The sequence below is a fragment of the Jaculus jaculus genome, chromosome 5 (assembly GCF_020740685.1).
Source record: "Jaculus jaculus isolate mJacJac1 chromosome 5, mJacJac1.mat.Y.cur, whole genome shotgun sequence".
Taxonomy (NCBI): domain Eukaryota; kingdom Metazoa; phylum Chordata; class Mammalia; order Rodentia; family Dipodidae; genus Jaculus; species Jaculus jaculus.
The window spans coordinates 119910471-119929673 of record NC_059106.1 but is presented as its reverse complement, the minus strand read 5'-3'; the positions used below and the strand labels follow the sequence as shown (position 1 = coordinate 119929673).

The following is a 19203-nucleotide window of genomic DNA, read 5'->3' as shown; positions in this document are numbered from 1 at the left end:
TTTAACAAACAGGACCAAAGAAGAAACTTCCCAGGCACATCGTAGATAAAACTCCTTAACAAGGAAAACAAAGAGAGACTTCCAAAAGCAGCAAGAGAGAAACAACTCACAACATGCAAAGGTAAGCCCATCAGAATTATCTCAGATTTCTCAGTGGAAACCCTGAAAACCAGAATGGCCTGGAATAGAACACTTCAAAGTCTAAAATCTATGGCTTCCAACCCAAGCTACTATACCCAGCAAAGGTATCCCTGATAATAAATGATGAAAGGATGGGCTGGAGAGTTGCTTAGCACTTAAGGTACATGCCTGCAAAGCCTATGGACCCAGGTTCAATTTTCCAGGTCACACGTAAGACACATACACATGGTGGCACATGCATCTAAAGTTTGCTTGCAGCGGTGTGCCCACTCTCATTCTCTCTCTCTCTCTCTCTCTCTCTCTCTCTCTCTCTCTATCTCGCTCTCTCTATCTCTATCTCTATCTCTATCTCTATCTCCCTCATTCTCTCTGTCTCTAATAAATAAATAAAAATAAATCTTTAAAAAATATTTTTTAAAAAATGGTGAAAGGAAATCTGTCCATGAGAAAAGTTAACTCTATGATTATATGAACACAGAGCCAAACCTACAGAGAATACTTCAGGGAATAATCCAAACAGAAGCATCAAGCAACCAATCCCAGGAGCCTAAAAGAAGATCACAATAACCAAAACTAGACTAGGCTCAAAAAAATACAAAGCGCAGGAAAGCACCAAACTCCAAAAGCACCCATCATGGCAGGAATTAAGTTGAACCTCACAATTATAACCTTAAATATTAATGTACTTAACTCACCCAACAAAAGACACAAGTCAGAAAACTGAACCCTTCTATGTGCTATCTTCAAGAAACCCACCTCACCACTAAAGACAGATACTTCCTCAGGGTTAAAGAAGGGAAAATGATATTCCAGGGAACTTGAAAGAAGAAAGAAGCATGTGTTGCTATATTACTATCTGCTAAAACCAAATTGGGCTGGGAATGGTGGCACATGCCTTTAATCCCAGTACTTGGGAGGTGGAGGTAAGAGGATCACCATGAGTTCAAGGCCACCCTAAGACATACATACATAGTGTATTCCAGGTCAGTGTAAGCTAGAATGAGACCCTACCTCCAAAAAACAAACCAAAAGAAAAAAAAAGAGACCTCAAACCAAAAGTAACTAAAAAAGGACAAAGAAGGCCACTCCTTACTCATCAAGAGAATGATCCACCATGAGCACATCACAATCATAAACCTATGTACACCAAACACAGGCACACCACAGTTTAATAATCAAAGCCTACTTGACAACAAAACAGAACTAAACACCAACATCATCATATTGGGAACTTCAATACTCTACTGTCATCAATAGACAGATCATCCAAGCAAAAAATCAACAGGGAATTAATACAACTCAACAACACCATAGATCAACTAGACCTGACAGACATCTACAGAACTTTCCACCCCAATTCTACAGAATACACATTCTTCTCAGCAGCCCATGGAACCTTCTCCAAAATAGACCATGTATTAGGCCATAAAGTGTGCCTCCATAAATTGAGGAAAATTGAAGTAAGTTCCTGCATCACATCCAATCACAATGCTTTAAAGACAGAAATAAATAACAGGAGACACATCAGGAACTCCAAGAGCAACAGGAGACTAAACAACACACTTTTAAACAATGAATGCTTGTGGAAGAAAATGTAAATTTTCTGGAATTGGATGATAATGACAACACAACATACCAAAACTTATGGGACACAATTCAGGCAGTCCTCAGGGGAAAATTCATAGCACTAAATGCCTTCATAACACAGACAGACAGATGCCAAAATAATAACCAACAGTCCACCTAAAGGTGTTGGCAAAACAAGACTCCAACCCTAAGAGCTCCTGATGGAACAAAATAATCAAGATCACAGTAGAAATTAATGAATTGGAAACTAACAAAGCAATTAAGAAAACTGATGAAATGAGGAGCTAGTTCTTTGAAAAAATAAACAAGATTGATAAACCCTTAGCCAATTTGATCAAGCAAAAAAAAAGAAAAAGAGAGAAAAGTCTCAAATAATTAGAAAAGAAGAAATCAAGTTAGCCCTATTGGCAGATAACTTGGTCCTATACACATAAGTGACCTGAAAGTCTCCATCTCAAAACATCTAAAGGTGATTAATTCCTTCAGTGAAGTAGTAGGATACAAAATCAACACACAAAAATCAGTAACCTTTAAGTACGCAAAGAACAAAGACAAATATATAGAGAAAGAAAACAGCAAGGCTATACCATTTTCAATAGCAGCAAAAAAAAAAAAAAAAAAAAATTAAAAACCTTGGAATAATACTATCCAAGGATGTAAAAGACCTAGACAATGAAAACATAAAAGCATTCAAGAAAGAAATTAAGGAGAACATCAGAAGATGGAAAGACCTCCCATGGTCCTGGATAAGTAGACATAATATTGTGAAAATGGTAATTCTCTCAAAAGAAATATACAGATCTAATGCAATACCAATAAAAATTCCGGCAACATTCTTCACAGTGATGGAAAAAATTATCTCAAAATTCATATGGAATGGCAGCAGGCCTCAGATATCTAAACATATCCTCAGCAAAAGAAACACCCCTGGAGGTATCACCATACCCAATCTAAAGCTGTATTACAAAGCCATAGTAACAAAAACAGAATGGTACTGGCATAAAACAAGAATACAGACCAACAGAACAGAATTGAAGACCCAGACCTTAGGTCAAGTAACTGCAGCTACTTGATCGTTGACAAAGATGCAAAAAAGTAGACTGGAAAAAAGACAGCATCTTAAACAAATGGTGCTGGACAAATTGGATAACCATATGTACAAAAATGAAACTGGACCCACTCATCTCACCATACACAAAAATCAAGTCCAAATGGATAAAGACCTCAATATAAGACCTGAACCTCTTCTCCTGGAAAAAAAAATAAGAGGAACTTTCCATGATATAAGTGGGGAAAGATTTCCTGAACAAAACCACAGTAGCCCAGGAAATTAAATAATCACTCAACCAATGGGATCTCAAGAGGCTGAAAAGGTTTTTCACAAACGTACCATAAGCAAAGCTAATAGATTACCCCACTGTATGGGAGAAAATCTTCACCAGCTATACCACTGATAGAAACCTAATATCTGGAATCTACAAAGAAAAAACTAAACAATAAAAAATCAAGCAACCCACTCTAAAAGTAGGACAGAGAACTCAATAGGGAGTTCTCAGAGGAAAAAATACAAAAAGCTGGTCTGGAGAGATGGCTTAACAGTTAAGTGCTTGCCTGTGAAGCCTAAGGACCCCAGGTTCGAGGCTCAATTCCCCATGACCCACATTAGCCAGATGCACAAGGGGGCGCAGGCATCTGGAGTTTGTTTGCAGTGGCTGGAGGCCCTGGTGCGCCCATTCTCTCTCTCTCTCTCTCTCTCTCTCTCTCTCTCTCTCTCTCTCTCTCTCTCTCTCTCTCTCTCTCTCTCTCTCTCTCTCTTTCTATCTCTGTCTGTCGCTCTCAAATAAATAAATAAAAATGAACAAAAAAAATATTTTAAAGAAATACAAATAGCTAATATACACTTAAGAAAATAATCACCATCCCTAAGCATTAAGGAAATGCAAAGTAAAACAAGCATGAGATTCCACCTTATGCCAGTAAGGATGGCAAATACTTTTAAAAATCTGGTGGGCATAATAGTGCATGCCTTTATTCCCAGCACTCTGGAGGCAGAGGTAGGAGGATCACCATGAGTTCAATGACACCCTGAAACTACATAGAAAATTCCAGGTCAGTCTGAGCTGGAGTGAGACCCTACCTCGAAAAAAAAAAAAAAATCTAACAAGAAGAAATATTGTCAAGGATGTGGGGAAAGAAGAACATTCATCCACTGTTGCTGGGAACATTGTTGCAGTCAGGTTTGCATTGCTGGTAGAAATCACCCAACAAAGAGAAGCTTGTGGGGGGGGGAGGGGAAAGAGGTTTATTGTGGCTTACAGGCTCCATTATGGCAGGGAAAACAATGATATGAGCAGAGGGTGGACATCATCCCCAGCCAACATAAAGTGGAAAATAGTAACAAGGGAATGTGTCAAATACTGACAAGAGGAAACTGGCTATAACACCCATAAGCCTGCTCCCAACAATACACCCCTCCAGCAGACGTTAATCCCCAAATCTCCATCAGCTGGGAATTTAGCATTCAGAATACCTAAGTTTATGGAGACACCTGAATCAAACCACCACAAACAAATTTGTACAACCACTATGAAAATAAATTTGGAAATTCCTGAAAGGGATGAACATAAGAGCTACCAACGGACCCAGTTATTCCCTTACTGAGCATTTATCCTAAATGCTCCATGTATCACTACAGAGATATTTGCTCAACCGTGTTTATAGCTGCTCAATTCATTTTAGATATGAATTGGAATCAACCCATGTACCCATTTATTGATTAAATGGATAATGAAGTTGTGGTATATTCATTTACACAATGAAATCCTACTCGCCAATAAGAGAAAAACAATAAAATAAAATCTATAGAAAATGGACAGACTTAGAACAGATCTTAATTAGTAAATTCACACAACCTCAGAAAGACAAACACCACATGGTCTCACATATCTGCAGTTCCTAACCTGGACCAGCTAGAATTGCTGACATAACTTATAGGCATCTCAAGGCCCAGACACTAGGGATGGAAGGGCTTGGGGGCAGAGGGAAGGGAGGATAGGTAAAAAGAAAAACCACAAAATTAAATCCAAAATGAATGGGTATTACAAAGATTTTGTACTGCAAAGGACACTGCGAATAAAAGAAAGAGGCAACCTACAGAATGGGAAAAAATCTTGGTCAGCGATATATCTGATAGAGGATTAATATCTAGGATATACAAAGAACTCAAAAAGTTAAATAATAAGAAATCAAACAAGCCAATTAAAAAATGGGCTAAGGAGCTAAATAGAGAGCTCACAAAGGAAGAAATACAAATGGCATATAAGCATCTAAAAAAATTTTCTGCGTCACTAGTCATCAGGGAAATGCAGATTAAAACTACATTGAGATTCCATCTCACTTCTGTCAGATTGGCTACCATCATGAAAACAAATGATCATAAATGCTGACGGGGATGTGGAAAAAGAGGAACTCTTCTACACTGTTGGTGGGAATGCAATCTGGTCCAGCCATTGTGGAAATCAGTGTGGAGGTTCCTAAGACAGCTAAAGATTGATCTACCATATGACCCAGCTATAGCACTCCTAGGCATATATCCTAAGGACTTATCTCATTTCCTTAGAAATACATGCTCAACCATGTTTATTGCTGCTCAATTCATAATAGCTGGGAAATGGAACCAGCCTAGATGTCCCTCAACTGATGAGTGGATAATGAAGATATGGCACATTTATACAATGGTGTTCTACTCAGCGGTAAAGAAAACTGAAGTTATGAAATTGGCAGGAAAATGGATGGATCTGGAAAGGATTATACTAAGTGAGGTAACCAGGACCAGAAAGCCAAACGCTGCATGTTCTCCTGCATATGTGGATCCTGGCTACAGATGATTGGGCTTCTGTGTGAGAAGGAAAAAACTCAGTAGAAGAGGCTAGTAACTTAAAAAGGAGATATAAAGGGAAGAGGAAGGAAGGGAGGAGGGTACTTAATAGGTTGGCACTGTATCTATGTAAGTAGAAGAATAGATTAACGGAGGTGAAAAGCCCCAAAGTGAAGTCAGGGGAAGAGATTGAGTAAAGGAAAGGTGGAGAGAGGGCTAATCAAAATCTAAGAGGATGCAAATAAATCATATGGAATCCTCTGGTTTCGGATAAATGAACACTCAGGAGCCATAGATCGTTGTTAGAAAATTTTCAGTGCCAGAGATGGGATACCTCCAGTGAGTTGTTGGCCAGGGAGGTCACTGATGCCCCCAAAACATTACAGGCCATTGCCGAGGCCCTTGGTTTCCCACCAGGAATAGATGGTAAGACCCTATTGCTGAAGACTCCACATACTTGGGCTGCAAGGCCACTGAAAAATCCTGCTGGAACTGAGCTGATAACCTCCTCCATGTAGACCAGCTGACAGAAAGCTAGAAGAAGCCAATCTACATGTAGTTCAGTGGGAGAAAGAGATACCACCAGTGAAGATACTCAACAGTAGACACTGCAAGCCTTATACTTGGCCAGCCAGCCCAAATGAGCCAACGGGTACAATAGTGGCACATCTGTCATGGTGGAAACCAATTGCCCTCCAATTGGACTGGAGGCCCGCTCCATGGGGGGGGAAACACATCCCTGATACTGAAAACTTAAAACAGGGGTAGTCGTGAGCCTTAGGGGTGTGACATCTGCTGATGTCTGGAAAAAAATGTATATACTATGCTTATCAAACTGTCCAGTAAGCACTTCTCTTAATATTCATACCCTCATATTAATGCTACTCTCACTTTGGGTAGAGAATATTCTCCTTTCAGATGGCAGTGACATTGGGATGACTCAGAAGGCATCATAGTGCTGGAAAGAAGTGGCTGGAGGGCTGAGTAACATCTCAATCACACCTTCCAAGGCTCAGGGTCTAATGCAGAAGAGGTGGCGGAAAGAATGTAAGAGCCAAAAGAAGGGTAGGACTCCGTACAACATGCTCCCTCCAGACATAAAATGGCCTGGATATCCATGACTTCATAGTGCCCGACACTACCTATACAAGACCAACATAAGAGGACCATGACATCAAAATAAAAGAGAGACTGATTGAGATGGGGAAGGGATATGATGGAGAATGGAATTTCAAAGGGGAAAGTGGCAGGGAGGAGGGAGGGTATTACCATGGGATACTTTTTATAATCATGAAAAATGTTAATAAAAATTGACAAAAAAAGCCCATTCCCCCCCCCCCAAAAAAAAATGAACTGGTACCATCAAACTAGTACCTTTATCCTTAGATAGACTAAAAGACATAACCCTCATCAGGGCAGCACCTCACTAGAAGGACCCTAGGGAGGGTAGAATGAAGTCTAAGATTAAAAAAAAAAAAATTTTTAAATCTCTGGCCTCCAACTCCTAGCAGCAGAAATTAATTGCTCCCCCCAGTGAGCTGTTGATCAGAGAGACCTACAAAGTCCCCAAAACAAGACAGGTGTCTGTCAAAGCACATGATTACTCACCTGAGGCAAAAGTAAGCACTTATTGGTGAAGACACCATATGCTGCCAACACAGATCACGAAGAGACCTGGCTGGAACCCAGGAGAGCACAAAACCCCAGACTGTTAGCCCATCTAGTGCTGGAAAGTGCTACATGAGCTACTGGGGGAAAGTGGCCAACAATGAACTGAGCAACCAGAAGTCTAAGCTACTCAGAAGCTAACACCCTTAAGGGATATAGATGACAATGCAATAGTGACACACAAACTTGGTGGGTAACTAATTAACTTTCGCATGGGCTAAGCATCTTTCTCATTGGCTAAGAGTGTAAAGGAACCCATATCTGGAATTGGGATCCAGATCAGAATCCTATGGAAACAAAGACTATGCTCTCCAATGTCAAGCTCTTACTAGTCTTTGGCTAAAAGAAGGGTTACAATAGAAAGGGAGGGACTGGGGACTTAACAAATGGTATTGTATATATGTAAGTAGAAAGATTAATGGGGGTGAAAAGGCCTAAGTGAGGTCAGGAGAAGAGACTGAGTAAAGGAAAAGTGGAGGGAGGGCTAATCAAAACCTAAGAGGATATAAATAGCTCATATGGAAACCTAGTTTTCTTGACAATGAACACACAGAAGCCATAGATTATTACTAGAAAATTTTCAGTGCCAGGAATGGGATACCTTCCAGTGAGTTATTGGCCAAGGAGGTCCCTGATAGCCCCAAAACATTACAGGCCATTGCCAAGGCCCTTGATTTCCCACCAGGAAAATGCTAAGACCCTATTGCTGAAGACTCCACATACTTGGGCTGCAAGGTCACTGAGAAATCCTGCTGGAGCTGAGCTGCAAACCTCCTCCATGTAGACCAGCTGACAGAAACCTGGAAAAAAGCCATGCTACATGCAGTTCAATGGGAGAGAGAAAAATCACCAGTGAAGTCACTCAACAGTGGCACTGCAAGCCTTATATGTGGCCAGACAGGCCAAGTGAGCTAACAAGTGCAATAGTGGCATGTCTGTTATGGGGAAAACCAACTGCCCTCTAATTTGACTAGAGGAACACTCCATGGGAGGGAAAACATCCCTAATACTGAAAATCTAAAACAGGGGTAGTCATGAGCCTTAGGGGTGTAACGCCTGCTGCTGTCTGGCTAAATGTATATGCTATGCTCACCAAACTGCCCGTAAGCACTTCTCTTAATGTCATACCCATTTATTAATGCTACTCTCACTTTTGGTTAGAGAAGCTTTTCTTTTCAGATGGCAGTGACCTTAAGATGACTCAGAAGGAACCATGGTGCAAAGAAGATATGACAGAGGAATGCTCAGCACTGCAATATCTCTATCACACCTTTCAAGGCTCAGGGTCTATTGTGGAAGAGGTGGCGGAAAGAATGTAAGAGCCAAAGGAGGAATAGGACTCCTTACAACATGCTTCCCCCAGACACAAAATGGCCTGGATATCCATGACCTCACAATGCCTGATACTACCTACACAAGACCATCATAATAGTAGGAAAAGATCATGACATCAAAATAAAAGAGACTGATTGAGAGGGGGAGGGGATATGATGGACAGTGGAGTTTCAAAATGGAAAGTAGGGGGAGGGAGGGAATTACAATGAGATATTGTTTGCAATTATGGAAGTTGTCAATAAAAAAATAAAGTTAAAAAATAATAAAAAATTTAAAAAATGAAAGAAAGGTTACATATATCAAATTCTCCCTAAATTAATAATGGTTATCCCATTTAAACTATGTGGACTTCACTCTCCTTTGTAGAATCTGTTCTTCTTTCTCAGAGGGTAGTGAGACCCATGGGAATAAACTACCTATCACACTTTAGCTAAGCCATAGCTAAAATCACAGAGGAACTGGGGTGATAAGCAGAAGTACTGCTTCCATGCTAACCCTGATAATAAGCAACAGGGTGAAGGAGACAGACCTTGAGGGTACTCAACATTTACCAAAGGAGAGATTCAGAGGTTCCTAAGAGCTTACCACTGAAATAGACTTAAAACTCACCCACCAGGCTCGTGAAATGGCTTAGTGGTTAAGGCGTTTGCCTGCAAAGCCTAAGGATCCCTGTTTGATTCCCCAGGATCCATGTAAGCCATACATACAAGGAGGCATATGCAACTGGAATTCATTTACAGTGGCTAAAGGTCCTGGAGCTCTCATTCTCTCTTTCTATCTGCCTCTCTTTGTCTCTCTCTCTCTCTCAAATAAATAAAATAAATAAATAAAAGATGTGATTTACACTGTCACCTGACAACTAAACTTATATATTAATCAGAATGATTTTAACTATTGTGTCATTCTTTAACCAGATCTCTTTTGCTAATCAGCTATGTTCTGCACACTTTTAACTATTCTGTTTTGCTAATCAGAAATGTACAGTCCTCTCTGAATGATTAATAACCATATATAGAAGCCAAAATCAACCAGAAACATTGGAATTAAAAGGATAACCAATATTTTGGTTCCCACTCCCAGGTCAAAAGGCCACAAGAGATGATGGGACACTTGAACTTCTATCCTCTGGTAAATTACCTGTCTTCTTGATCAGGGAGGATGTAGAGACCCAGAAACAAGTACAAGTCAGTGTATCTGCAACAGGAGAGTCACATTGAAGGAAAATCAGTCCTCCAGGCTTGCCAAAGAGGGAGGGCTACTTGGTCAGCATGGCCTTGACTTACCCTAGCAGATAACAATGCTGAGAGTCATAGTACTCCTCATAGGTCCCTAAAAGTCTCTCCTATAGCACCATTATTGAGCACCAAAACATATAGTTAATTCTGGCAGTCTACATGGTCTTAATTACCCACTAAGAAAAATACAACTACAATACAATGATTCGGGCTAATAGACTCCCCTGTCTGATGGTGACTTACAGTATTGGACTCTAACATTAACTCAAGTCTTCTGCCTCTGCCTGTCCCTGATTAACTTCACCTACCTTAACCCCAGCTCCTCCCACTTGCCTTAGCCAGATTCAGAACTATTCCTCAGACACCCTCCTTCCTTAGCCCTTACCCTTTCTCATCCTGGGATAAGTATACTGACACCCCAATGGGCACTCTCAAACTTAAACTCTCTTGTGTTCCTACTCTTCCCATGATCCCAAAATGCCCTTCTGCCTCCTCTCTCTTGCCCCAAGCCCTCTATCTCTTGTCTCTAAATGCTCATGCTCCCTTTACACCTGGCATTTTGACAAGCTCCTTCTGTCTTCTCATGTGGTGCACAGAGCCCATCTCCCTCACCTGCTTCACAGGTATCTGTCAGCAACTGCCCCTGGCCAGTTCAATACAGGGATGGTATTGAGAGACCAGAAAGAAATAACACGTAACTAATTAAACAATGACACTGCCATTGTAGGACAAACCATTGTGAACAAAGGAGGATCCCCAGCTCGGCTCAGATAAGGAACTAACTGATTAAAGTGCCGACCTTTGCTTCTGAAACTCATGCTCGCTTGCTCAACAGGACATTCCAGAAATACTTAGCTCTGGGGGCCTCTGGCCCCTTGCAAAAGATAGGATCTGCAAGCAGTCTGCTGACCAGAGATGAGCAACTAGAAATGTTCCCGCGCGCGCCTTCTTGGAACCAATCATTTTAAAAGATACTATGTGATATAACCCTTTTGCCCCCTTCCCACTCTTTTCCTTTATAAACCCCTACTTTTAGAAGGTCGAGGCTCTCTCCCACTCCCGCTGCGTCGGTCTGTGTGGATTGAGTCCCTGCTTAAGCTTGACATTAAAAGAAACCTGTTGCTTTTACATTTGAGTGTCTTGGCTTCTGTGGCGGTCCTCTAGGTGACTCCTGGCTGACCAGGGGTCTTGGCTCCTGGTCAGGGGTCGTGGCACAACAGTATGAGAAAAGACTGCTTCACTCAGGACCAAGTCATAACAACATGCTACACTGGCACTACTGATCTCACCACTCTGTTATCTCTAGCCACCATGAAACTGCCTCCTTATCACCTGCCCTGAAGGGAGACCCATCAACTACATTATCCAGCTTCTCCCATAAAAACTCATTGCCCTTATGGTCAGCATGAAAAGTTAACCTTCATCTCTTATCATTAACAGAAGACTGGAATGTTAGGTCAGGACAAAATGGAGTCAGCAGGATGGCAACAGAGACATAAGGAAGTAGGTCATCCACATTCCTCAAGAAACCACCCAGCCATTATCCTTTCCTTGACTAACAATGCCCCAGGTCTAGGTTTCCTGCCTCCTTATCTCCCACCTGGCCATTGCTAGTCTCGCACTCTATGGCTAAAGTAAAGAACAAAGGAGTTATTTTGCCTTCCTCACCTTCACCACCTGAAGAACTCTATAGCCCACTATCTGTAATATCAAAGTTGGCTGTGCTCCACTCTTAAGAGTCAGTCCTGGCAGCTCATGTGTTTCCTGAATAAAAGCTTCCATCTTTGCCTTAAAAAAAAAAAATAAAAAAAACCTCACCCACCATGGGTCAGGGAATCTTGCAGAACAGGGGACTAAAAGACTGTAAGAGCCACAGATCAAAACATCATGCCCAGAGGCATTCCTCCCCCAAAAAATAACTGACTGCTGCTCCCAAAACATATAACCAACAACTCCATAGGGAATACCTGCAACCCCCCACTGAGGAAGGTCCCCAGAAGAATGGGGGCACAGATGAGGGAAAGGAGGGTACCAACCACATGATGTATCCATACAAAATATGTTGTCAATACTTTTTATAAAGTAAATACCTTTCTTTAACTAGGAGAAGCCAATAGTTAACATAGAAAATTGGAAATCAAAAGGTAACAGTATAAGCACCTTATTAATATTCTTGAAAATAATCAAAAGAATGAATTCTTTTTTCTTTATTTTTATTTATTTGTTTGAGAGTAACACACAGACAGAAAGAGAAACAGACAGATAGAGAGAGAATGGGCACACCAGGGCCTCCAGCCACCGCAAAAAACTCCAGATGCATGTGGCCCCTTGTGTATCTAGCTTACATGGGTCCTGAGGAATCAAGCCTCAAACCATGGTCCTTAGGCTTCACAGGCAAGTGCTTAACTGCTAAGGCATTTCTCCAGCCCAAAAGAATCAATTCTTGTTTACCTTGAGAAGGCAAGAACTTGGGTAAAGTAGCTTTTAGAACTATGATAGGAAAGGCAGGAGAGATAGCTCAGCAGGTAAGGTGCTTGCCTCAAAGCCTAAGGATATGAGTTTTATTCCCCAGTTCCCATGTAAAGCTAGATATGCACAAAGTGGCACATGCATCTGGAGTCCATTTATAACAGCTGGAGACCCTGGAGGGCCCATTCTCTCTGTCTCTGTTCTATCTCTCTCTGCTTGCAAATAAATAAATAAAAATATTTTTTAAAAGAACTACTATTGGCTGGAAAGCAATTAAGGCACTTGCCTCAAAGCCTAAGGACCCATGTTCAACTCTCCAGATCTCACATAAACCAGATGCATAAAGGTAAGGCAAGAGCCAGGTCACACTTGCCCACTAGGTAATGAAAGTGTCTGGAGTTCAACTGCAGTGGCTAAAGCCCTGACGTGCCAATTCTCTCTCGCTTTCTCACTCTCTTGCTCCCTCTCTCTCTCTTGCTCTCTCTTGTGCGCGCTCTCACTCTCTAAAAAAAAAAAAAAAAAATTTAAAAACTGTAGCACTTAAAGTTATGTACAAAGATCACCAATAAAATAAAAGGCTAAATGGAATGGGAAATGTATTTATTAGCCATATCTAAGGAGAAGATTTCACCATGTATGTAACAGATTAATATGCAGAATATACAAAATGACAAGATCAAAACCACTCAATAAAAAGACACCATATGAAGACATAACTCATGAAGAGGAAACAACAGCAACCAGCTAACATATGAAAAGCTGTGCAAGGGGACTGGGGAAATTGCTTATTGATTACGGCATTGGCCTGAGAAGCCTATGGAAGCAGGATTGATTCCCCAGGACCCACATAAGCCAGATGCACAAGGGGGCACATGTGTCTGGAGTTCATGTGTAGAGGCCCTGGCATGCCCATTCTCTCTTTCTCTCTCTCTCTGTCTCTTTCTCTCTCATATATAATTAAATATTTTTTAAAAAGCTATACAACTTCATCAATAACCAAAGAAATGGGGATTTTATTTACTGGTTTATTTCAGTAGGATCAAACCCCAGGTCCTCACACGTGCTCTGTCACCGAGCTACACCTATCACATCTCAAGAGACCTTTTCACACAAGACATTTAAAAGTCTAACATTAATTCTAGCTTCCAGCATCAAGTAGTACTAATGAGACCAGGTGTGCTGGTACACTCTTTTAATCCTAGCACTCAGGAGGTGAAGGTAGAAAGATCACTGAGTACCAGGCAGCCTGAAACTATGTAGTGAATTCCAGGTCAGCAAATAAGAATATGAAAGAAGAGAATCATGCTTATGGCACTGTAAGCTGGTACAACTCTCAGGAAAATACCTGACATGATGTAATAAAATTGAAGATGTATTTCCCAACAATTCAGCGACTCCATAATGTATACTGTAGAAACTCTTGCACATGTATGGCAAAGTGATATATAGTAATTTTTATCATAACTCTGCTTTTACAACCAAAACAACTTGGAAACAAATCCTGCTTCAATCTACATGAGAATGAATAAATATGTTTGTTGCATTATATTTATAAAATGAAACGTCATCAGAGTAAATAAAAACAAATGAAATAGAGCAGCATAAATCAAAAAACAAGTTATAGAGTAAGATTTGTATCTTCTGTGTGGTTCTGTTTACATACATTCAGAACAGCACAGCTAAGTAGGACTGCATGAAAACATGTAAAGAATGAAACAGAATAATGCACAATTCAAGCCAGTACATTTCTCTGTAAAGACAGAGACTAGGATCAGAAGATCAGTGTGGAAATGTATTTAGAAGTACCATTATGAGCTGTATATTTTGTTGTATGGCTTATGGTGACTGTGGGGCCAGCAAGCAATCATCCTCAAATGATAAAGAAAGAATAAAGAAGGGAAGCCACACCCACAGAGGCCTTCCAGGGAAAGCTCTGTACATGTATACCAATGCTGAGTCAAGCACTACACTTATTTTACAGAGGAAAGAAACATGGCCCCACAGGCTAAAAGAGAAGAAGCTTCTCAATAAAATTCCCAGTGTCCATGTGGCTTGGAGAGTTGAATGCAGCAGACACATAAGCACAAGTGATCAGAAGATGACTACAATAATGTTACAGGTACTAAACACAACTGCACAAAAGAATACTAAAAATTGGAATGGACAGTTTCTTCTCTCTGAATCTATACTAAGATTTCTATATCCAGTATTGCTATGTGGAGACCAGTTGCTTACCTATGACCAGGGTGGTAAATAGCAGTATTTATTCCATGAGGATAATGACAACTGAAGTTGAAACTATGACTCTCTTGGTAGCTCTGATTTGTTCCAACACTAAGTTTTAAAAAAAAAAATAAATATTAAACTACAATCAATATACACTAATACTGAATAAAATATCTATAATTTAAAAGACAACATCAGATATTGTTGAGGACATAAAACAAGTATAAGCCAGAAATACTACATGGGGAATATAAATGACACAACCATACTGGTAAAAAGCCTCATAGGTATTTTTGTTTGTATGTATATTTATTTGTTTGGTTTTTGTTTTTTGTTTTTTAAGGTAGGGTTTCACTCTAGCACAGGCTGACCTGCAATTCACTATGTACTCTCAGGGTGGCCTCAAACTCATGGTGATCATCCTACCTCTGCCTCCCAAGGGCTAGGATTAAAGGTGTGCACTGCCATGTCCACCTAATAATTTCTTATAAAAATAAACTGTATTTAACCTATGACCTAGCAATCCTAGATGGAATGAAAATATATATCCATATAGACTTATTCAAGAATGGCCAAAGTCCATTGCTGAGGGCTTTGGTTTCCCACCAGGAATAGATGGTAAGACCCTATTGCTGAAGACTCCACATACTTGGGCTGCAAGGCCACTGAAAAATCCTGCTGGAACTGAGCTGCAAACCTCCTCCTTGTAGACCAGCTGACAGAAAGCTGGAAGAAGCCATTCTACATGTAGTTCAATGGGAGAAAGAGATACCACCAGTGAAGATACTCAACAGTGGACACTGCAAGCCTTATAATTGGCCAGCCAGACCAGATAAGCCAACGGGTACAGTAGTGGCACGTCTGTCATGGTGGAAACCAACTGCCTTCCAATTGGACTGGAGGCCTGCTCCATGGGAGTAAACACATCCCTGGTACTGAAAACTTAAAGAAGGGGTAGTCATGAGCCCTAGGGGTGTGACATCTGCTGATATCTGGAAAAAAATGTATATACTAGGCTTATCAAACTGTCCAGTAAGCACTTCTCTTAATATTCATACCCTCATATTAATGCTACTCTCACTTTGGGTAGAGAATATTCTCCTTTCAGATGGCAGTGACTTTGGGATGACTCAGAAGGTATCATAGTGCTGGAAAGAAGTGACTGGAGTACTGACTAACATCTTGATCACACTTTCCAAGGCTCAGGGTCTAATGCGGAGAGGTGACGGAAAGAATGTAAGAGCCAAAGGAAGGGTAGGACTCCGTACAATGTGCTCCCTCCAGACATAAAATGGCCGGGATATCCATGACCTCATAGTGCCTGACACTACCTACACAAGACCATCATAAGAGGAGGAAAAGACTATGACATCAAAATAAAAGATACTGATTGAGATGGGGAGGGGATACGATGGAGAATGAAATTTCAAAGGGGAAAGTGGGGGGGGGGTATTACCATGGGATATTTTTTATAATCATGGAAAATGTTAATAAAAATTGAGAAAAAAAAAAGAATGGCCATAGTAAAGTCCATGCTATGGTTCAATGGTCAGTTTGTAATCGCTCCAAACTGGAAATTTAGAAACCTAGAAACAAAGGAATGGATAAACAAACCATGAGTTATTACTGTACCCATATGTGTATATGGTTTGTGTGTGTTAATTAGAAAAAATGAATAATTATAACAATGTACATAAAATATTTATAAATTTTAAAATGTGGTGATGAGTGAAGCAAAACTTAGGCAAAAGATTATATACTAAATAATTACACTCATGTGAACTATTTCTTTTTTTTGTGATAGGTTCTTGCTGTAGCCCAGGCTGACACGGAATTAACTACATAGTCTCAGGCTGGCCTTGAACTCACAGTAATCCTCCTACCTTGGCTTCCCAAGTGCTGGGATTAAAGGCTTGCACCACCACACCCAGAAAATGTACAATAAACTAATTTACAATTTAAAAGAAAAAAATTTTAAATAGTAGCAGTTTTACAGTGAATGTGGATGGGAAGAGGAATGAAGTAATTTTCTAGCATGACACTAATGCTATGTATCTTGACAGAGGTCTGAATTGTACAAATGAATGTATCTGTGAAAACTTATTTGGAAATATATTTATGAACTATGCATTTTGTTGTATGCAAATTTTACTTAAAAGGAAAAAGTATGAGAAAACAGTAAACTCTAATAATATGTATTCTAAGTTATTTGAGTATAGACGTCTCCAACTTACCCTAAAATATATTACAATTTAAGATAAATAGTTAACAGAGAGATGACTAGATGGACATAAATATGATATAGCAAGTATAATTAAATCCTAATTATAAACTTCAGTCAGAAGCATATGGTTATTCACCACACAAATCTTTCAACAATCCTACTATTTGGCAATTTTTCACAACATGGTAAAAAGAAAAGAAATGCAAATATCTGGTACTAAATCAGAAAAATAAACATATCAAACATGACTTCCCAAGGTAGATTTTTACCTGACAAGGTAACTTCTAAGTTCTCCTCGGTAACTGATGACCAGGAGTTCTGCAGACCACTGTGCACTTGCTTTGTATTCTAAAAATATCAACCCAGCAATGGCATAGCTCAAATCACCCGCAAAACTAGATGCCTATAAAAGAGAAAGAAATTAAGTTACTTAAAAGATATTAGATAAATGTAGCACATATATAACTGGAGGGTATCCTGGATGGTGGCTTTGCACAAAATCTAGATAAGGCTTCCCAAGCACAGTAGCTTCTTTGAATGAGAAGTTCACATAGATAAGTACATTTGAATGAGAAGTTCACATAGATAAGTATATTTCTATTCAAAATATGCAAAATTTTCTATTCAAAATATGCAAAATAAAGAGGGAAAAGTAATATAACCATTCAGTTTTAGAGAACTCCAAGAATCTATTTCTAGACATAAGTTTTCAAATATTAATTTCCACTACAACAATCTATGCTAAAAAAGATTTCAACTATTTTCCATTTGTCTAATCAGCACCTTAAAGAAAAGGATATTTAAAACAGTTACCCAATGTCAATCTTTTTCTATCAACTAAACATCAAACTATATGGCTAAAGATGTGAACACCCTGGAAAGCTTATATCACAAGGCTTATCACTCTTAGAGGTGATCAGAATATACCACTATCAAAATATGCCACCTTGGCATGAGGAATATTTTATACTGAGGGCAAACTGAGAATAACAGATCTAGGAAACACTCTCTACCTTGCCCTTATCTGCTGAAAAATATAGCATAAACCTCTAGCTACAGTGCCACTCTCTAACAGGAAGAGAGAACTGGGAGTCACAGCAAGATAAGTGTACAGAAACAGACCTTACTGAAGATATATTAGTTTTCTTCATGTTTACATATTGCTTTCATACACTTGATTACTCCTAGAAGCCCAAACTCTTTCCTCTGTCTAGTCACTGCTCCACAACATATAATACTCTAAAATAGTAGGCATGCTTTTGCTTTTCTGTAATACTCATGCATGTAAAGGTAGTAACTTGAATAAACATTGTATGCCTTTTGTTCTGTTAGTCTGACTCCTGTTGGTTTACCTAATTAAATATCATAGAAAAAAAAACTTTTCTTCAGTTGATTTCAACCTACTCCTCATGATCTAGGACAATATAATGAATACCTAATAAATGCCTAGTCTGAACCAAGATATGCTATAAACATAAAAATATACATGAAATTTAAGACTTAGTGCCATGTAAAAAATCTCACAGCAATTCGTGATAATTACATATTGAAGTAATAATATTTTGGATATATTAAAATTTACCCACTCATTATAGCTACTTGAAAATTTAAAATTACATTTGACCACATAGCTCACTCTCATTATATTCTCATGAGATAACAGTAGCCTATTACATAGCAATCTGAATTTTAAGTTTGGCGCTGTAGAACTTCTAGGATATGAGCCTAGTGCAGTTTTTCCACTCATTCCTGAAAGAAAATCATTCTCTATATCATTGGTTCTCAACACTAACTTCTTAAAATAAGCAGAAAACTTTGCAAATAATATGAATGCCCAGGTCCTATTCACACCAAATAAATACAATCTGTGTAGTATGCTGAGAAATTTAGTAATGTTACTGGTTTTGTGCTTTATTTTTTGTCATAAAGCTCCCAGGTGGTTCTGCAAGCTATAAGTAGAAAATGCTTTTGCTAAAGCACTGACTCCACACTTGAACACACAAGGTAACTAAAATCAGGATAGAAGCCTAGCAACTTGGCCTTCATTTTAACTTTATTTTTATTTATTTGAGAGAAAGAGGCAGAGAGAGGCAAAGAGAGAATGGGCACGCCAGGACCTCCAGCCACTGCAAACAAATTCCAGACGCATGTGCCCCCTTGTGCATCTGGCTTATGTGGGCTCGGGGGAATTGCACTGAGGTCCTTTGGCTTTGCAAGCAAACGCCTTAACCTCTAAGCCATCTCTCCAGCATTCAGTCTTCATTTTTTATCTGCCACCTTTCCTTAGAGTTACATTCTTGCTGTACGCATGTTATTCACCTCTCATTCCTCTTCAAGACTGAAAACACAGAACTAAGAACAACTGAAGTAACATACTGTCTGTTTTTACAATATCCTGTTCCACACCCCTTAAGAGATGACTAAAACTCTTCAGTCATTGG

The 19203-nt window shown here is 39.5% G+C and overlaps 1 protein-coding gene across 3 annotated transcripts in view; it reads right to left on the bottom strand.

Annotated features, from left to right (window-relative positions):
- Positions 1–19203, bottom strand: part of Nbas (NBAS subunit of NRZ tethering complex) — a 470946-nt gene that overhangs the window by 392918 nt on the left and 58825 nt on the right. For all 3 annotated transcript variants that reach the window (XM_045148869.1, XM_004665676.3, XM_045148870.1), the window contains 2 exons: positions 17032–17165; positions 14548–14646 (listed from right to left, as the gene is read on the bottom strand). In XM_045148869.1, the coding sequence (XP_045004804.1) occupies positions 14548–14646; positions 17032–17165 (233 nt within the window). The remainder of the gene's footprint in view (positions 1–14547; positions 14647–17031; positions 17166–19203) is intronic.